Genomic DNA, 22,120 nt, shown 5'->3' on the forward strand with positions numbered 1-22,120 from the left:
TTTACATTTGTCTGTGGATATCCAGGGCTCATGTATGAGATTACTAACAAGCATTACTGAATAATCAGATGAGGGACAGTTTGCTATGTCTACTAGGTGGCTAAAGTCTGATCCTCAGTACTGGAATTCTTAAGGGCAAGGCCAGTTGGAAATGACAGCAGCTACACTAGTAGATCATACAAACAAGTAGACAGGACAGTAGAAGGCGGGGTAGGGGGTGAGGAGGCAGTCTTCACTCCCTGCTGCTCACTCTTCTCACTCTTTGGACTTTTTCTCAGAAGGTGCTTGGAGCTGGGATTTTACCTGGAAAAGTCACCACTGAGGTAACCCAAGTTGTTGTGTTGTTGTTATGTGCTGGTGAGTTGATTCTGACTCATAGTGACCCTGCATCAGGTTTCTGAGGCCGGAAATCTTTGCAGGAGCAGAAAGTCTCATCTTTCTCCTACAGAGTGGCTGGTGGACTCGAACTGCCAATCTTGTGGCTTTCAGTCTAGTGCTTATACTACAGAACCACCACATTCCCTGAGGTACCCAAGTGGGTAGTATCAATCCATCACCCAGAGGGAAAGGGTAGGCATTCTATGACTAAATGTTCTTCCGATTGCGCCCTTAAAGTTGACCTGTTACTCTTACGTTCTGTCTTCACTTTGACCACCGTGCTTTCATTTTTGAGTACTGTTATCCTGAAGTAAGTAGGAACTGGTGAGGGCTAAGTGTTTACAGTGGAAAAGAAAAAAATGATAAAGTAAGCAAACAAACTTACCACGCATGTCACATCTCCATACCTATCTTCAATGCACTGTGCATTCATACTGCAAGGGTTCAGTTCTGGATCTCTACAATTTCCTTCTGCTTTGCATCCTCTTGTCTGATCACCAGTGTACCCTGGTTTACAAGGTCCACAGCGATAAGATCCCTGCAAGGAACAAAATGATGAGCCAGGCGTTGATGTTGTGAGTACAGATACTGTTCGTGTGTTTATTTTGATAGGTAAATACTCAGTAACACCAGGATCAAGTGAGACCCATGTGTGCCTCTCTGCTCTTTGTATGTATTTTAAGATCATGTGATTATTGGTTGAAAACCTATCAAAAAGGAAGCTGCACCAATCCACGTAGACAACAAGGGAAAAGACCTGAAGGCAGAAGGCTAGATGGCGAACCAATTTTTACTTGCCAACTCTAAGGGTTGTAAGGAGAAAAAGCTGAAAGTTGCAATGAGTCCTAAGAGATGTGGCGAGAGGGTAACCCAGGGAGATGACTTTATTAAAAAGCACGTTTTTTTAAAAAAAGTACTTTCAATGTTGGTTCAGCTCTTATATAATTGGGTGTTAAAGAATCAGACACCTAGAAGTGTTGGGGGCTGGCACTGAGCAGGCTTGTAGAGATGGCTGCTATGGAAGTAAGTTGGCAAATGAACCATTAGCTCCTGGCAATTCTACAAGGCCAGGATGCCTCTCATTGATTTTTTAAAACAGTTTTATGGAAACAGTGTTTACGTATGTAAAACTCACTGTTTAAAGCATGCAACAGAATGATTATTGTTGTTGTTGTTGTTGTTGTTAAGTGCCATCGAGTCGGTTCCGACCCATAGCGACCCTGTACAGGGTTTCCGAGGCTGTAAATCTTTACGAGAGTAGAAAGCCTCATCTTTCTCCCGCGGAGCGGCTGGTAGTTTCGAACCGCTGACCTTAAGGTTCGCAGCCCGATTCATAACCACTACACTACCAGACCTCTTAATTGCCACATCCAAAGAATGCTCTCCAGTGATCTTTCTTGACCTACCAGCCTCATTCTATTTGTCACTTCTTTCCTTTTCTTGGGTTTTACTCTGCTTTCTTTCCCTCCTCCCTCATTTTGGGATTCCTTGGGCTTCTATCCACTGCCTCCCTACCTTCTCTCTGACTGACTTCCATTATTACCTTTATGACATTGCCTCCTGACATCACTCTCTCCTGATCTCCAGATCCAAATACTCAATGGCCCACTAGGAATTTCCATTTACATGTCCCATAGGTGTGTTCATCTTATTCTGTCCAAATGTGAGTTAGCCATTTCTCCCACTGAACTTTCTCAGCCTCTTGACTGCCCTTCACCCTGGAGAGCCATATCTCCCCTCCAGTCATCCTACCCAAAAGTCATCCTTGACCCTTCCTGCTCCCTCACTAAATCCACTCCCTATCCCCACATTTGAATTAACTGCCAAGTACTGACAATTTACCATGCAAGAAAGATGAGGCTGTCTGCTTATGTAAAGAAAGTCTCAGAAACCCTGCCTAGGGTGGCTATCAGTCCAAAAGAAGGCAGTGGGTTCTGGACAATTTACACTTCAAAAACTCCCTCAGCTCAGAACCCTCAGGTCATCCCCACCCCCATCATCATTACTCATCATTGTCTCTGGTCTTCCTAATTCCTGCAATAGGCTCTGACCTGACCTCTCTAGCTTTCCTCAAATTCCTTGTCCATAAATCTGGCTGAGATGAATCCCTGTCACTCAGTGTTTACAGCCTTTCTTTTTAACTCCCTGTAGTGTATAAGTTGTTGTTCTTGTTAAGTGCTATCGAGTCAGTTCCGACCCATAGCAACCCTGTATAGGGTTTCCGAGGAGTGGCTGGTGAGCTTGAACCACTGACCTTGCAGTTCAAATGGCTTTGCAGTCTGGCGCATTAACCCACAGCGCCACACCAGGACTCTGGCCTCTATTAATTGCTTCCCTAATAGAAGTAATCACCCTTTTGCATGTAATGAGTTAACTTATCTCCTATGGACCGAGACTGGACTCATCATGTATCATCTTCCCAAAGAATTGAGAACACAGTATCTCAAATAATTTTCTGTAGAGATTAACTTTTTCCCAGGAATCTCAGCCAGAAGTGTTTGGGAAGGCCTAAGATGATGTCTATTGCAAATTCCCCAAGGCCATAGATTTTGCTTATGTTTAAAACCAATACCCTAAAACAGTGCCTGACCCAGAATAAGTACTCAGTGTGGTGCTGTAGGCTAAGTACTGGACTGCAAGGTCAGTTGAAAAGCAAGATTGGCACTTCAAACTCACCAGCCATTTCTCAGAAACCCTATACAGGGCTGTTATGAGTCGGAACCAACTCGACGGCACTTAACAACAACAAATATATAAGACACGAATGAATGAATTCAAGATCTTTCAAGCTTGATGCCATAGCTTTATTTATTTTCACTTTTTGATCTACAAATTATGCTTTAGCAATACTAGGCTGCTTATAGTTTTGCTGAACAGACTATGTTGCTCTTTATATCATTTGCCTGTGAGCATGTGAGAGGAAATGACTATGGTGTATTATTTTTATATTGGCTAGTTCAAAGTTTAAGGAGCTCTGGTAGCGTAGTGGTTACGAATCGGGCTGTGAACCGCAAAGTCAGCAGTTCGAAACTACCAGCGGTTCCGCGGGAGAAAGATGAGGCATTCTGCTCCCATAAAGATTTACAGCCTTGGAAACCCTGTGCAGGGTCGCTATGAGTCGTAACAACAACAAGTTCAAAGTTTGGCACAAAGAAGCCACTTAACTGTTCATGGATCTGAATTTTGTTGAATAATTTTGTCAGAAGGGTTGCAAACAGAGGGCATCATTTCTGGACTTTTTAGATGAGAGGCACCAGAGACAGGTGTGCACTGCCCGGCAACAGACCGTAATGTGCCTGAGGTCCTCTGCTTGTGCAGTACGGTACCTACGTGAACCTTTGTGGTCATCCTGCCTCCCAGGGAGAGGTCATGAGACCCTCATCCATGTTCTAAAGGGCTCTGAGAGAAGATTCTACATACCAACTCTACTTAGCTTTCATTAACTATTTGTATTTGTCAACTGTTTTGCATTCAGTGGGTCTTTACCAAATTATTGATATAAATTACTTTAAAAGTTATTCATATAAAATACCTGCGCTTCAACACAAACTTTTATCCTCATTCCACAAATCACATATATTATGCCCCTGTATTCTCCATGACTTGTAGAGTTATGATCTGCTTTAAAAACAGCAGCTGTGAGAAATACTTACCAAAGTGTTAATACAGACAGAGTTGAGAACGCATGCTCCATTTCGGCACTCATCAATATCAGTGCAGACCTAGTGTAGAAGGGTTTAAGAGGCACTTTGTTTAAATGGGAATGCAAATAAACTTTACTTTGTTGTCATAGCTTTGTGTGAAGTGAAGATACACAGAATTCCAGGCAGTATGATGATCTGGAGGTTGTTTAAGCCACCCCTCTGCTTTTATCTATAATCAATCCCATTTCCAATGACTGTTGCCTATGTAGTAATTAAAGTCATTCAGAAAAGATCACTTCTACAACGAATCTGGCCTACAACTATTTTAATTAAGACAATGCTTTATACTGCTTAGGATTTAATGTATTTTGTCTGTCTGAGGATTTCTATCTTCAATTCTAAAAAATTCTCAGCTTCCCAATTTTGCCCTATATATATATTTTTTCTTTTTTAAATTCTCTTTTTGGAACTACAACTAGACAAATATTGGACTTCCTTATTAATATTTTCTATCGACTTTTAACCTCTTGTTCTTTAAAATCTCATTCATATATTCTATATCTTTATCTCTCTGTGCTGCATTTTGGATGACTTCCTTAGACTCATCTTCTAGTATATGAATTCCCTGTTAGCTGTGTCTAATCTGTCTTGCTTATATATTGAGTTTTAAATTTCAGTGGTTTTATATATGTACCCCCTCAAATACACATATCCATCACAATAGGAAAAGTTTTACTTGACTTTTGAAAAAATAACTTTTATTGTAAAATGGGTGAAGATTAACACAGTAGAGCATTCATTTTATATTAGACAATTTAAGTACATTTTATTTCATCTCGGTGATTGTAATCCCTTCAGTATAACATCACTTATCCCACCTCCTTCCTGGGTTTCCCATTTCCATTCCTCCTTCTTTCCTAACCCTTCTGAACTTTGTCTTTGTGTAAGCACTGCTCATTTGATCTCAAATGGCTGGTTGTTCTAAGATGTGCATACCTCACTAGTGTTATTGTTTCTCTTAAAGACCTAGCTACTCTTTAGCTGAAAACTGAGCCATGGAGATGAGTTCAGTTCCAGATCTGATGGGTGACTAAGGACCACAGTCCAGGGAATGTTTCTATTAGACCAGTAAGTCTGGTCTTTAAAAAAATTTTTTTTTTATCCTTTTGAGTTCGTTCCACATTTTCCTCCCACTCTATCCAGGACCTTCTAACGTGATCCTATTTAGAGCAGTCAGTAGTGGTACCTGGGCACCATCTAGTTCTTCTGGTTTCAGGATTCAGGAGACGGATGTTCACACGGTCCATTAGTCCACTGGACTATTGTTTCCATGCGTCTTTGATTTTCATCATCCTTCTTTCCTCCAGGCAGGGAAAGACCAATAGTTGACCTTAATTGGCCATTCACAGGTGTTTTAAGATTCCAGTTGCTACTCACCAAAGTAGGATACAGAACATTGTCTTTGTGGACTATGTCATGTTAATTGACCATGGTGCTCCTAAGACCATGGTCCTAAGCTCCCAGGCCCATTGACTCATTGCCTTAAAGTGTTTGGTTACATCTAAGAAGCTTTCATAACTTTGCCCCTATATTCTTCACCACATTCATGGATATATTTGCAGCAAAGGTAAATATCCTCTACTCGCCACACCTGTTCAGCCTGCATGTCTATCTACCCATAGATCACTGATATTGAAGGATTGTGTATAGAACGGTAGTTCGCTCTGCTGCCTTTAATTCTTGCAGTCCTCCTTGCATCCATTTATTTGGCTATATTTTAAAATTTGCCTTTTTTTTTTTTTTTAAATCACACTGTTTAGTCATGGAGTCCTGGTGAGGCACTGTAGGACAAGCACTGGACTACGAACCACAAAGTTGGCAGTTTGAATTCACTAGCTATTCAACAGCACTTAACAACAACAATAATGCTTGAATCATGGTAGCTATGCATTCTTTTATTTCTTCTTCTTCTTTTTTTAACCTATTTTATATTTTTCATGGTTGTTTCTTCATACAAACTGCCATTTTTGTTGATGAGCTCAGTGTTGAGACTCTTGCCTATGGATGGTCCACTGGCCCTGCATTTAAAATTGTCCTCACAAGCTGACAGAACTGTGGCTCCAGTCAGAGGATTTTACTACTCTAGGGCTGACTTTGTGTTAGTATTTTGCTTGTGTTTCTGCATTTTATGTATTACCTAGATTATGATCTTGAAGCTTTGATTTATTTTGGGCAATTTTCACTCTTGTCAACCATGTCCCAATTTAAGCTTCCTTATTTCTTGGGGCTACTGAAGTTTTCATAGTTCTGCTTTAATGTCTCTCTCTCTCTCTCTTTTTTTTTTTAAATACTGTGGTTGTTGTTAGGTGCCGTTGAGCCGATACCGACCCTAAGCACAACACAACAAAACACTGCCCAGTCCTAGGCCAACCTCACAATTGTTGCCACACTTGAGCTCACTGATGCTGCCACTTGGCCAATCCATCTCACTGGAGGTCTTCCTCTTTTTCTCTGACCCTCCACCTTACCAAACATGATATCCTCATCTAGCAACTGGTACCTTCTGATAGTATGTCTGAAGTCTGAGAGACAAAGTTTGACTATCCTGGCCTCCAAGGAGCACTCGCTGCATTTCTTCCAACACCGATCTGTTGGTTCTTTTGGCAGCCCATGGCACTTTCAATATTCTCCTCCAACACCATAACTCAAAGGCATCAATTCTACAGTCTTCCTTAATCACTGTCCGGCTTTTGCATGCATATGAGGTTTCTGAAAATACCATGGCTTCGGTCAGGTGCACCTTAATCCTCAAGCTGACATTTTTGCTCTCCAACACTTTAAAAAGGTCTTGTGCAGCAGATTTGCCTAATGCAATATGTCATTTGATTTCTTGACTGCTGCTTCCATGAGTGTGTATAAAAGAAAGTTTGTCACTTTAATTATTTGAGATGTGTAATTTAAAAATGTAATTTTAATTACATTCACAATGCATGCAACCATGATCATGATCTATTTCCAAAACTTTTTCCTCACCCCAAACAGGAACTGTGCTCATTAAACTCCTTATGTTCCCCTCCCACAAGTCCTTGGCACTCTCTAATCTTTTTTTCTGTCTCTATGAACCTGTAACAGGGTAGCTTTTTGAGATTCCTCATTTTACTCAGGGGTCTTAGGTCTTTCTAAAGTCCTAAGACAGCAACACCTGTATCCATCTAGGTGTTAAAATCCTAGCTGTCCACTTAGAGGATCTGCATTCAATTCCTACATCCCATGAACTGCTGTAGGACCAGCTTTGACTCTGAGCTTCTGGAACCCACACCAGTTTCTTTCATTTCTTTTGTTCTTGGCATTGCGCTACAAATTGCTGTTAAATTTTAGCAAGAGTGGCTGTCCTCTACATTAGTTCAGCCTACCATATTGCTGGAAATCCTCTGGCAAGCGCTCTTACTAGCTTACATCATGTAGCTTATATTTCAGTTTGCTTTGTTTTCCTTAGTCTAGTTGCAGAGATTTTGTCTTTAGAGGAGATGAAGAACTTTGGGTCATTACTCTAATGGCTTCTTGTTATTTGTATATTGTATTTGTATATTGTCTATCGTATATGCCTCCCTTTTCTAGAAAAAAAAAAAAAAAAGATGCCCTCTAGACTTCTTTGATAGGCCACTAGGGATTAATGAAGCCCTGCTCTTCGTCAAAGCTCATAATTTCCCTAAGGTGGTAAAATATATTTATAGACCAACTGTTTTTAAGAACAGAAAACATCAGAAAGAATTTCACAGTCAGTTAAATAATGACTGGGATCTAGCAGAACACTTGGAAATAAATGGAGACTGTCATGTAGTAGTCAATTGCTTTATGGCAATTTATAGCTTATATAAGAATAAGAGTAGATTTCCTCAGGGTCTTAGTTCTACTCTTGAAATCCCCTCAGCTCTAACACACAGCTACTAATTAGCAACAATGGCTATAAAAGTGACAGAATTTTACAAAGCTTATGTTACCTGATTCTCAAGTTGTTCACTAGAATAAAATGTTCAATGGTTATCAATAAAATTAGCCTGAAATTATGCCACCTGTTCAGTATGACCTCATGTACTGTTTGTCTAGTGATACTATTATTCCAATTGAACAGCTTTCCCGCGTATAGATTTATGAACACACACACTTAAGAGATGACTTGGAAAACTGCCTCATTTGTCTATTGTGGACTCTGACATTCAATACAGTGCTGACAGATCAAGAAGGTAAAGGTTATACTTGAAGAGGTGGAAACCAACCATAATTATCCCATTGATAATTAAGATGGGGGAAAAAATATTACGTCAACCCACCTGCTTGTTTGTCTTGGCAAAACTGATTCCAACACCCTGCACCAAGGACCCAGTGAATCCTACTGGGCAGGCATCACATCTGAAGCCAGGAGCCAAGTTTACACAGCGCACGCCTGGGTAGCAGGGATGGTATTTGCACTGGAGACAAAAAAAAAAAAAAAAAATCAATCTTTAGCCACATAGGTAATATAAACTTTCTCAAACTTTCATTCGTACTTTTGCACTTGGTAATTATTCTATTGAATTATTCTTACTATTTTTTCTTAGTGGAAGAGGTGAGAAAAGGAATAAAGTCTTCCAGCTCCAGAGTTGTGCATTGAATATCTGACCTTCACATTCTGGGTTATTAGTGGGCTTTGCTATAGAACAGAATCAAGGCACATCCTCATCGAAAGGGTCTCTACTACTAATGTGTCTATCTCCAATGTCAGCTCCCTGATAATTTAGCTGAAATTTAAAACCTCTGTGCTCCTAAACCACATGCTTCTTGTTGTTAGGTAACTCCAAAGCTAATATTGAGCATACCGCTCAAATGTAAAGGCCTCAAGAAAATCAAGCAAGGAAGGTGTTTCTTCAATAAAATGTGATCCATCCATATTCTTCCCTGTGTTCATGCCCTATGAAGTCCATGGCTATTTCCAAGGCTCTTGGAATCTGGGAAATTGGTTATGATACTCCATTTTTTAAAAAAAACAAAAAACCTCAACTAATGTTAAAAACATGACCATTTCCTGACCTTCCAAAGAGGAAAATTCCAGCTCAAAGATAAAAACCAGATGCAGTACTGTGAAACGTGTACAGATGTTTCTCCAATTGAAGGACTGCTAGAGACCATCTCAAGTGCTTAGTAGCTGGAGAAATAATCAGCCAAGTGTTGCCAAGAGCCACAGGAGTCCTGTGGGCGTCAGTGTGTGCCTAAGCTCCCTGTATTCTCTTCTCACCTCCATTTTTACTTCCAGCTTTCTATGGGCTGAGTGGGAGAAGAAAACCACATTTTAGTGGCAACCTGGCTACTTGATGCAGAGGCTGCTTTGGGACTGGTTTAATCATGTGTTTTGTAACCATCTCCTTCTGAGACTCTGCCAGTCAGTCAAAACAGCCTATACTTGCTGTGTGTCTCTCTGGTTTCATCCCTGGGCACTTTTGGTTACTCACAGGTTTATAGGAATCCCTCTACCATCCCAAACAAGTCTTATCGGTGCCAGCCTTCTCTGTACTCCTCTATTTTGAGAAGACTGAAGAAATGTTGTAACCTTTGAAATATACCTTTCCAAGTTCCTCCCTCCCCTTTTCACAATTGCAAAGGCATAGAAAGAGCAAAATTGTAACACAGACTATACACGGAGAAGTAATCAATGCAGATGTCAGTGTGTAAAATAGAAATGTTAGCATCCTATCAGCATGGACCAATAAACCAGTTGGAAACACAACATTTTCTTCTCCTGCATTTCATTCTTCCTTCTTCCCACTGCTCACAGGCAAGAAAGAAAAGATCAAAATGGATATCAGAAGAAACTCTGAAACCTGCTCTTAAATGCAGAGTAGTAAAGTGAATGGAAGAAATGGTGAAGTGAAAGAGCTGAGCAGAAGATTTCAAAGGACAGCTTGGGAAGACAAAGTAGAGTATAATGAAATGCACGAATACCTGGGGTTAGAAAACCCAAATGGAAGGATATGCTTGACATTTCTCAAGACGAAAGAGCTGAAGAAAAAACCTGAAATCTCAATTTTGAAGTATTTGATGGGCAAAATATTGAATGATGCAGGAAGCATCAGATGAAAACAGAAGGAACATACAGAGATGCTATACCAAAAACAACTGGTCAACATTCTACCATTTCAAGAGGCAGCATCTGATCAAGAATCAATAGTACTAAAGGAAGAAGTCCAAGTTGTATTGAAGGCACTGGTGGAAAACAAGGCTCCAGGAACTGATGGAATACCATTTGAGATGTTTCAACAAGCAAATGCAATGCTGGAAGTTCTCACTCTTCTATGCCAAGAAATTTGGAAGGCAGCTATCTAGTCAACCAAATGGAAGAAATCCACATTTGTGCCCATTAGAAAAAAAAAAAAAGTAATCCAATAGACTGTGGAAATTATCAAACAATATCATTAATATCACACACAAATAAAGTCCTGAAGAAAATTCAAAAATGGTTACAGAAGTACATTGACGGAACTTCCAGAAACTCAAGCCAGATTCAGAAAGGGATGTGGATGGAGAGACATCATTTTCTGATGCCAGATGGATCTTAGCTGAAGTCAGAGAAAACCAGAAAGATGTTTACTTGTGTTTTTGAGACTATGCAAAGGCATTTGACTGCACAGATCATAACAAATTATGAATCACATTGAGAAGAATGCTAGGAAATTTTGGAGTCCTAGCGTGGTGCTGTAGGATAAGCACTGGACTTCTAATCATAAGGTCGGCAATTCAAACCCACCGGATCCTCAGAACAGAGTTGCTATGACTGAATGGCACTGAACAATAACAATTGCACATATGCAGAATATACGGATATATGCAAATCAAGAGGCAGTCATTTGAATAGAACAAGGAAAAGTGTGTCAGGGTTGTATCCTTTCAACATACTTATTCAATCTGTATATTGAGTAAATACTCCGAGAAGCTGAATTGTACAAAGAAGAACATGACATCAGGATTGAGGAAAACTCATTAACAACCTGCAATATACAGATGACACAACTTTGCTTGCTGAGAGCAAAGAAGACTTGAATTATTTACTGATGAAGGTCAAAGACTACAGGCTACAGAATGGAGTATACCTCAAAATAAAGAAAAAAATTCTCACAAATGGACTAATAAGCAACATCATAATAAATGGAGAAAGACTGAAGTTGCCAAAGATTTCATTTTACTTGAATGCACAATCAATCCTCATGGAAGCAATAGTCAAGAAATCAAGCAACATATTAAGTTGGGCAAATGTGCTGTGTGAGACCTCTTGAGTGTTAAAGAACAAAAAGATGTCACTTTGAGGACTAAGTGTACATGAACCAAATCATGGCTTTTTTAACTCCTCACATACATGTGGAAGCTAGGCAATGAATAAGGAAGACCAAAGAAGAATTGATGCTGTTGAATTAATGTATTAGTGAAAAATATTGAACATACCATGGACTTCCAAAAGAACAAACAAATTTGTCTTGGAAGAAGTACAGTCAGAGTGCTCTTTAGAAGCCAGGATGGTGAGACTGTGTCTCACATACTTTGGATATGTTATCAGGAGGGACAATCCTTGGAGAAGGACATCATGGTTGGTAAAGCAGAGGGTCATGAAAAAGAGGAAGACCCTCCATGAGATGAACTGCCCCCATGGCTGCAACAATGGGCTCAAACATAGGAATGACTGTGAGGATGCTGGATATCTGGGCAGTGTTTGTTGTGTAGTACCGAGGGTAGTTAGGAGTCAAAATTAGCTGGGTAATACCTAACAGCAACAATAACACTCACTGTGTCTCATGGTCTGTAAGGAAGTGGCTTTTGTGCTAAATGGGGACAACTAACTCAAACCTAAAAACCCCAAATCCACTACCATTGAATTGATTCTGACTCATAGCGACCCTACATAGGATTTCTGGGACTGTAAATCTTTATGGGAGTAGTCTCATCTTTCTCCTATGGAGCAGCTGGTGAGTTTGAACAAATCAGTTATTAGAAAAGCACTTGCTGCAAGCTTGGCCTTCAGCTATGGTGTTTCAGTTAGCAGCCCAATGTCTAATCCACAGCACCACTAAAGCTCCTTAGGGGGCAACCCAAGTCAAACCTTAATTGTCAACTTTGCTTCTTTTTCCATAAGCTGTAGGATGTGGAAACGAATTAGGAGGGCCCTGTCAAATTTAACTTTTACCTCATCAATATCGGAACAAGTGATTCCATTCCCTGTGTAGCCCATGGGACAGGGCCCACACTGAAAACCTTCTCTTGTGTCAGTACATCGGACGCCTCGGAAACATGAGTTCGAGTCACATTGGCGTGCTAAGGGTCGTGTGGGTACGGGGGGTGCTGGGGGTGCAGGGGGCACCAATGTGTTTGGGCTTGGAGACTGAACGCTGAGAGGACCTATTTAAAAAAAAAAAAAAAATCATAGGCTTATTCACAACCAGAAAAATACACCTGATACCAAATAAAATTTGTATTCTCAATGAACTTCTCTTCTAGTTCTATGCTGACTGTCCAGAACCCGCACTCAATGCAACCTCATCCGAGGCCCTCCATCAGTCTGTGTCAGCTCTTCTGACTCAGAACTCATCAGTTACTAGAAAAGCACTTACCGCAAGCTTGGCATTCAGCTATGGTGTTTCGCAAAAACGATGTTTCCTTGACCTTTAAAAATGGGAAGAGGGAATAAAAAAGACTGAAAAGAAATATGTGACATGTAATGCAGAAATAATACAATCCATGTGTAGCTACCTATGAAACATTTTTTCGAGTTGCACTGGAAGTAACCTTTGACGTATTTATTCCAAGATTGTCCTCCATTTACAGAGCCTTCCTGCATAGTCCTAGGGGAATGGGCTGTGTGGAGTGTCTGAAGACTAGATCAGGTTCTTCTCCCTGCCTCCAAGGGGCTGCAACTCTGCTCCACCAGCTGGCACAAAGGGCTGCTCTGATAAGACTTCTCAGATGATATGCCCTGTTTGTTACCTGTTGTCTCAGAAGATCCTTCACTTCTGCTAGTAGGTGGTTCAGTTGTGTCATTTGGCCCAAGAACTGCCGATTAAAGCCCTCTGTAGGAATAGCAAAATGTAAGGGACATTCAACCAATGACAGACATTTCTACAGTGACAGAAAAACAAACAACTCCTCCAGAGAATCATGACAAGATTATACAAAAATCTACAGTATCTAAATAGACCTTTGGGATAATTTGCCTAATTCACCTAAAAAGTAAAATGACCCTGATAATGATGTCATTGGCTAGTTAGTCCAAAGTCAGGTCAGTTATAAAAATAAATCCGGATGTTACCAATTGGCATCAAGTCAATTCCAACTTATGGCCTCTCCACAGGTCAGAGTAGAACTGTACACAAGAAGGTTTTCAATAGCCGCTTTTTGGAAGTAGATGGCCAGGCCATTCTTTCAAGGTACTTCTGTGTAGACTGCTAAACTCAAGGTCAGCAGTTCAAAACTACCAGCTATTCCATGGGAGAAAGATGAGACTATCTGCTCCCATAAAGATTCACAGCCTCGGAAACCCTGTACAGGGTCGCTATGAGTAGGAACCGACTCCATGGCACATAACCACCACCACCTGTGTAGACTTGAGCCAGTAACTTTTAGGTTAGCAACTGAATACTTACCTGTTTACAACACTCAGAGACTCCAAATGCAAAGAAAGTGTTCTTTGCCCTGGACTTTGGAACAAGAGTCTGATTTTTAAAAAATTTTTTTTCTAACATTTTATTATAAAGGTTTTTAGACATGCAGCAAAGTTGAAAAGTTGAAAGAGTTTTACAGTGAACACATCCACAGCTCCACATAAGAGCCTCAATTTTGTAAATACATCTTCAGGCTATGCCACAGATGCAACCTTTTGGTGGTGGTCCCCATCCCATTTGGGGGCTTTGGAGTTGTGTTTTGGAAGGTGTACAGTCTTGAACCCCATACCTGTGCTTGTGGCGACCACTGGCTCACTCTGTGGCAGAAAGCAGTCTTGTAGGCTGGCCACCTGGATCAGAGAACTTCTCACCACCAGCTTCAGCTCTTCCAAAAAGTCCTGGAATACATCATATTCACACCACACATTGCTGATACTGTTGAAAAGCAAACATACTTGCAGATTTTGCATTAATTTTCATAATAGGAGAGCCTGGTATTTTGGCCTCTTGCATAATTTTTACAAATTTATGACATCTTACATAATTTTGTGGGCTCGAATTTTTCCTAAAGTCTACCAGCCCTTATGATGGAAACAAATACGGAAATGTCAATAACTTGGAAAAATGCTGGCCTTCAACTTGGCCTAGAGTTCATTAAAATGACTGAGAAAAAGAAAAGTTATTTTTCTTCATGGTAAATGAGTTATTTCATGGCAGGAGCCTCTTATGAATTATTTGGAATTTGTTTATGGACTTTAGACTGCAGCAAAGAAGATATTGATCCCAATTTTAAACACTTTTGTTTTTTAGGGTATTTTGGCTCCAGGTCTTAGGAAAAAAATGACCCGATTTTTCTTGGGTTATAAGAACTAATGAATAGTATATTAGGTAGTTGAGACCATAGGTGTACATCATTGGTTGATATCAATCATTTACTGCTAGTCACAAAATCAATGTTCTCATCCCTTTATTTTGTAACTTATACTTAATTTTATTATAGATATACAAAACTGGAAAAGTTTACATAACTGTCAACATAAAGTCATCATTATTATTTTAGAAATGAGCATGCTAAGAATTTTCAGAATAATTCAACTTTTCAATTTAACCAATTTGAAGTATATGCAACATGTGCTTTGTAACAAGTACCACCTTGGACATCAGGGTTGTGACTGGTTTGCCCCCATGGTCTCCCTAATGCTAAGCATGTGCCTGAAACATAACCAAAACCCAAACCCCTTGCTTCTGAGTCTATTCTGACTCATAATGACCATGTAGGATAGAGAAGGATAGGGTTTATACAGCAATAACTCTTTAAAGAGGCAGATTGCCTCATATTTTCCCCATAGAGCTGGAGGTATGTTCAAACCTCTGACTTTCTGGTTAGCAGTTAAGCGCTTAACCAATGTACCAGCAGGACTCCTTGTATATATATGGTGGTGGTCGTGATGTGCCATCGAGTTGGTTTTGACTCACAGTGACTCTAGATATGGTTTCTGAGGCTGTGAATCTTTATGGGAACAGAAAACCTCATCTTTCTACCATGGAACAACTGATGGATTCAAACTACTAACCTTGCAGTTAGCAGTCTAATGTTTAACCCGCTGTATTACCAGGGCCCTTTACCTAACACATTGTTGTTGCTAGGTGCCATCGAGTTGGTACTGACCCATAGCAACCTTATGCACAGCAGAACGAAACACTGCCCGATCCTGGGTCAACCTCACTATCGTTGCCACGCTTGAAACCGTTGATGCTGCCACTTGGCCAATCCATCTTGTTGGGGGTCTTCCTCTTTTTCTCTGACCCTTCACCTCACCAAACATGATATCCTTCTCCAGCAACTGGTCCCTCCTGACAATGTGTCTGAAGTAGGAGAGACTTCTTAAGTTTGGCCATCCTGGCCTCCAAGGAGCACTCTGGCTGCACTTCTTCCAAAACGGATCTATTGGTTCTTTTGGCAGCCCAACTGTTATTAGATTTTTGTTGACTAATTGAATGAATGAGTAGATGACTATGAAGACAGATCTACCCTGTCCCTGCTGATAGTCTAAACAGATAGACCTTTTAAGAAAATGCACATGAGTATAGTTTCCAGTGAGTTACCTGACCTCTGGCTTTTAGAAACTGACTTATTGAGTTGAGTGGTGGCCTTAATTTTCTGAAATGTTCCATGAAAGAATTTCTGGTTACTTGGGCGAGTTTAGTACCTCAGAAGTAGTTTACTTCTCTCTATTCACTAATTTTTTTTTTTTTTTTCATGTACATATGTCATTGTTATTAGGAGATGTTGAGTGAATTCCAACTCACAGCAACCTTATGCACAACAGAATGAAATACTGCTAGGTCTTGCGCCATCCTCACAATTCATTGCTACGATCACTGTGCCAATCTATTTCATAGTGGTCTTCCTCTTTTGTGCTGTCCCTCCACTTTTCCAAGCATGATTGATATCTTCTCCAGGAACTGGTCCTTTCTGATAACGGGTCTGAAGAATGAGAGATGAAGTATCACCATTCTGGCTTCTAAAGGAGCACACTGGCTGTACTTCTTCTAACATAGACCTGTTTGTTCTATGGCAGTCCATGGTACTATCAATACTCTTTTCCAATCCCACAACTCAAATGCAACAATCCTTCAACGATCTTCCTGGTTCATTGTACAACTTTCACATGCATATGAGACGATTGAAAATACCATGGCATGGGTCAGGTATACCTTAACCCTCAAACTGATGTCTTTGCTCTTGAACACTTAAAAGAGGTCTTGTGCAACATATTTGCCTAATGTAATACATCATTTGATTTCTTGACTGCTATTTTCATGATTAAGGAGCTCTGGTAGCGTAGTGGTTACGAATTGGGCTGCGAACAGCAAGGTCAGCAGTTCGAAACTAGCAGCCGCTCCGCGGGAGAAAGATGAGGCTTTCTACTCCCGTAAAGATTTACAGCCTCAGAAACCCTGTACAGGGTTGCTATGGGTCAGAACCAACTCGACGGTACTTAACAACAACAACTTTCATGATTATAGATCCCAGAAAAATGAAGTCTTTGGCAATTTCAATCACTTCTTCATTTAACATGATTTATTTATTGGTCCAGTTGTGAGGATTTTTGTTTTCTTTATATTGATGTGTAACCCAATGCGGTCTTTGCTCATCACTATTTTAAATCCTCTTGGCTTTCATCAAGCAAGGTTGTATTATTTGCATAGTGCAGGTTGCTAATGAGTCTTCCTCTAATTCTGATGTCATGTTCTTCATATAATCCAGTTTCTCGGATTATTTGCTCAGCATAGAGATTGAGCACACACTGTTCTTATTTTAAACCATTCAGTATCTCCTTGTTCTGTTCTAGCAATTCCCTCTTGGTCTATGCACAATTTCTTCATGAGCTCAATCAAGTGCTCTGGAATACCCATTCTTCACAATGTTATGCTTGCTTTTCACAATCCCCACAGTAGAAAGCCTTTGTCTAGTCAATAAAGCACAAGTAAACATCTTTCTGACATTTTCTGCTTTCAGCCAAGATCCACCTGATATGAGCAATGATCTCTCTAGTTACCGTGTGCTCTTCTGAACCTGGTTTGAATTTCTGGCAGTTCTCTGTTGATGTACTGATATAGCCATTTCTGATTTATCTTCAGCAAACTTTTGCTTGCATGTGAAATTAATGATATTGTTCAATGATTTCCGTATTCCATTGGGTTATCTCTTTTTGGAACGGGCACAAATATGGGTCTCTTTGAATTGGTTGGCCAGGTTAACTGTCTCCCAAATTTCTTGGCATAGATGAGTGAGTGCCTCCAGTGCTGCATCAATTTGTTGAAAGATTTCAATTTGTATTCTGTCAATTCTTGAAGCCTTCTTTCTCATCAGTGTCCTCAGTGAAGCTTGGACTTCTTTCAGTATCATTGGTTCTTAATCATACGCTATCTCTTGAAATGGTTAAACAGTGACCATTTATTTTTGATACAGTGTATACCTTCTATGTTTGTTTGATGCTTTCTGCATCACTCAGTATTTTGCATATTTGTTGTTGTTGTTGTTGTTGTTAGGTGCCATTGAGTCGGTACTGACCCACAGCGACCTTATGCACAGCAGAACGAAACACTCCCCAATCCTGGGCCAACCTCATTACTGTTGCCTCGTTTGAGTCCATCGATGTTGCCACTGCAACCTGCGATATGCAGATGATTTTGCATATAGAGTTCTTCAATATTGCAAGTCGAGGACTGAATTTTTTTCAGCTTGAGAAATGCTGAGTGTGTTTTTCCTTTTTGATTTTCTACTCCAGGTCTTTGCACATTTCATTATAATACTTGCCTTTGTCTTCTTGAACTGCCCTTTGAAATTTTTCTGTTCAGCACTTTTCCTTCCTCATTTCTTACATTTGCTTTTGTATTTCTATGTTGGAGAGCACATTTCAGAGTTTCTTCTGGCATTCATTTTGGTCTTTTCTTTCTTTCTTGTCTTTTTAATGACTTTTTGCTTTTTTCCTGTATGATCTTCTTGATGTAATCCCACAGATTTCCTAGTATTAGGTCTTTAGTGTCTAATGAATCAAATCTGTTCTTCAGATGATCTATAAATTCAGATGGGATATATTCAAGGTCATATTTTGGATCTCACGGACTTGATTTAATTTTTTCTGAACTTGCATTTGAGCAATTGATGGTCTGTTCCACAGCCTGCCCGTGGCTGTGTTTTGATTTATGATATTGAGCCTTTCCATTGTTTCTTCCCACAGATGTAGTCAATTTGATTCCTGTGTACTACATTTGGTGAGTTCCATGAGTATAAACATTTTTTATGTTTTAGACAGGTATTTGCAATAAATAAGTTATTGGTTTTACAAAATTCTATCATCATTTCTATCACCAAAGCCGTGTTTTTCAACTATTGATCTTTTCCTATATGTTTCCAACTTTTGCATTCCAATTGCCAGTAATTATTAGTACATCTTGATTGCATGTCTGATCAATGTCAGACTGAAGACAATGGTAGAATTCTTCAGTTTTGTCATCACTGGCCTTAGTGGATGATGTGTAAATTTGAATATTAGTTCTATTAACTGGTCTTCCTTGAAGGCATATGCATATTATCCTATCACAGACAGATCTTGAAATGTTCTTTTCGATGATGAATGTGACACCATTCCTCTTCAATTTTTCATTCCCAGCATAGCAAATCATAAGATTGTCTGATTCAATCCCAAACCCTTTCAGCTCACTATTGCCTATGCTATTGATATTTATGCATTCCACTTCATTTTTGACAACTTCCAATTTTCCCCTAGATTCATATTTTATATATTCCATGTACTGATTTTTAATGGATGTTTGCAGTTGTTTCTCCTTATCTTGAATTGTGCCCCACAAGCAAATGAAGGTCCCTAAAATTTACTGCGTTTGTGTCATCTTGATCAAGTCTACTTTGAGGAGGCAGGTGTTCCCCAGTCGTATTTTTAGTGTCTTCCAACCTGAGGGGCTCATCTTAGGCACTATATCTGATAATGTTCTACTTGTATTCAGAAGATTATCAGCAGGTGAACATTCAGAAGTAATCTCTCTCTCCTTCTTCCGAGTCACTCTTAGTCTGGAAGCTCAGCTGAACCCTGTCCACCATGGGTGACCCTGATGGTATTTATTTAAAATACAGTGGTATAAATCCCAGCATCACAGCAACATGTAAGCCACCACAGTATGACAAACTGACAAACAAGTGGTGAATGTGTGTGTGTGTCGTATATGAGGAGATGTCAAAGAAATTTTGAAAAATGGAATGAAAAGATAATGGAATTTCCTTACGAACTTTTTGAAGCCTTCTTGTGTACTATTTGTATGCTCCCCACATGGTGAAGTTTCTAAGACCAAGTCATTACATGAAAATTGTCGCTATGTGAAAATGGAGATTGACCACATCAGATCACAAGACAAGGGATGATTACATCATCATGTAACTGCCAAATTACATCACTGCATAATTACCAAACCACATAGAATTATGACCCAGCCAAATTGACACATTATCCTAACCATCACAGTCAGTGTTACCCTTGTCTTGTACCTTGATGTTTGTTACTGCCAGATGTACATTTTTAAATGTTTTTTAAAGAGTTGGATAGATTTTTACTATTATCATAAATGCAAAATGTTGGCTAACAAGACAGTCAATAAGCAAGGCTATACACACACACATACACACTCTTCAAAAGCAAAAGAAAACACTCTTTGGGTTTAAGCTTTCTTAGAATTTCTGCTTAAAAATGCACCATGTTGTCCAAACACAAATTCTATGATAGGGTTACAGTTTTCTTATTAATGCTAAACCTTTTCAGCCATTCTTAGCTTTAATGGAACTTACATCTTACACCCTGCCTCTTTGTGCAAAGGGCTCCGAGCAGATTGTAACTAAAAGACATATAATGAAGCAATAAAAACAGAGGTGGAAAATGAGAAGCAAGAGAAAGAAAACACTATTCCTGGTCATAATGGATGAACATAGTTACTCCCGAGACTGCGACGGACCCCTACAGCAGATGAAATTCAGAAACTAAGGCCAGTTACAATGAAAATTATTAGAAAAGAGAAAAAAGACAAGGAAATAAAGCACTTCCTAGCCAAAATTCTAAAAGAAAAGTATGTGGGAATTTCTACAGCAGGTGCAATGATATAAGGAATGCAATACCATCAACATAGTATAAAACAGATGACAGATGTGATAGTGTTTTTTTAAGACCACATGAATCCAAGCAGACAGTAAGTCTCTTTTTTTCTGATGAGACTCATGACAAATATTGTTTTTATACTTGGCAGGTTTCAATCATTTTTCTCTATTTTCATTTAAAATAAAAAGCATTATAGAAAGGTTGCAAATATAAATAATAGATAATCCTATAGTGGAGTCCTGGTGTGGTGATGTAGGATAATGCACTGGACTGCAAGATAGATTTGAACACCATGGTCAGTGGTTCAAACTCACCAGCTGCTCCTTGGAAACCCTATACAAGGTCGCTATGAGTTAGGATTGACTTGATGACACTTAATAACAACATCATCTGCTAGTCACTATTTTTATTTTTGGTATTTATTTTCCAATGTCATAACTGAATCCAAAGAGTCTCTCTACTTGTCATCTAAAGCTGAAACTCAATTTTGATGTCACATTAGATTTAGTATTTTGAAAATACTGATGCCTGGGTCTTATCCATACAGATTCTGATCCAACTGGTCTTGGGTTTGGATCCTGTATTCACAGATATTTCTTTTAAGGTCTCCCAGGTGACTGTAATATGTAGCCAGACGTAAGTCCATTGACCATAGGGTAGACCTGGTTTGTTACATGAACTGATATATTTTCTTCATCATCCTCCCTGAGCCTTGGCACTCCATCTTTCCTTCTACTTTAGAGAATGATCTTGTTGATTCTTACCTGTGTCCTCCCCTGGAAAGTCCTCAATTCAATGGAGCCGGGACTCTGTGGGAGGCTAGAAAACGCTCTGGGGAGATTGTGAACAGAATCCACTTGGGTGCAGTCTAGGTAGAACTCCACAGAGCCATCCCCTTGCTGCAGATTGGTCAGTCTCAGGAGGACCCTGTGCCGCTCCCCATCAGCCAGGTGCAGGTTGTTGAAAACCACCAAATGTATCTTCCCATCAGTCTTTAAGAAACGGAGGATGGCTAGAACCAAGCACAGACCAATGATTAGTGTGATAAGTGCAAGAAGGTGGAGAACACTGAACAGCACCCTGGTCACACAGCTGAGTCACTGTAAAGAACGTGAGCAAGTCGTTACCACAAATATCAATACGTTATGTTCTATGTGCTAGACACTGTTCTAGGCAAGGCAGTTGGTGTAACCAGACCCACTCTCTACCTCAAGACATCATCACCACTGTCTGTCAGTTTGTCATACTAAAGGAAGAAGTCCAAGTTGCACTGAAGGAGTTAGCAAAAAACAAGGCCCCAGGTATTGATGGAATACAAATGGAAATGTTTCAACAAGCTGATGCAGCAATGGAGGTGCTCATTCATCTATGTCAAGAAGTTTGGAAGACAGCTACCTGGACAGCAAATTGAAAGATATTCATTGTTTGTGTCCATTCAAAGAGAGGTGACCCAACCTAATGAGGAAATCATCGAACAATTAATATTATATTTAAGTAAAATTTTGCTGAAGATAATTCAAAATGGCTACAGAGAACTTCCAGAAATTCAAGATGGATTCAGAAGAGGACATGGAATGAGGGATATCATGGCTGACATCAGATGGATCTTGGCTGAAAGCAGAGGATACCAGAAAGATATTTACCTGTGTTTTACTGACTATGGAAAGACTTTGTGTGGACCATGGCAAGCTATGGATAACATTGTGAAGAATGGATATTTCCGAACATTTAATTGTGATTATTAGGAACCTGT

General features: G+C 39.7%; 1 protein-coding gene across 1 annotated transcript in view; it reads right to left on the reverse strand.

The window, feature by feature from the left end:
* The window catches only part of THBS4 (thrombospondin 4), a 71,991-nt gene that overhangs the window by 22,230 nt on the left and 27,641 nt on the right, over positions 1 to 22,120 (reverse strand). The window contains exons 3-10 of the mRNA XM_006875180.1: positions 21,132 to 21,379; positions 13,989 to 14,097; positions 13,026 to 13,108; positions 12,653 to 12,704; positions 12,229 to 12,440; positions 8,354 to 8,491; positions 4,032 to 4,100; positions 764 to 916 (exon numbers count right to left, since the gene is read on the reverse strand). Coding sequence (XP_006875242.1) covers positions 764 to 916; positions 4,032 to 4,100; positions 8,354 to 8,491; positions 12,229 to 12,440; positions 12,653 to 12,704; positions 13,026 to 13,108; positions 13,989 to 14,097; positions 21,132 to 21,379 — 1,064 coding nt within the window. The remainder of the gene's footprint in view (positions 1 to 763; positions 917 to 4,031; positions 4,101 to 8,353; positions 8,492 to 12,228; positions 12,441 to 12,652; positions 12,705 to 13,025; positions 13,109 to 13,988; positions 14,098 to 21,131; positions 21,380 to 22,120) is intronic.

Source organism: Chrysochloris asiatica, unplaced genomic scaffold (assembly GCF_000296735.1).
Source record: "Chrysochloris asiatica unplaced genomic scaffold, ChrAsi1.0 scaffold00313, whole genome shotgun sequence".
NCBI classification, from domain to species: Eukaryota; Metazoa; Chordata; class Mammalia; order Afrosoricida; family Chrysochloridae; genus Chrysochloris; species Chrysochloris asiatica.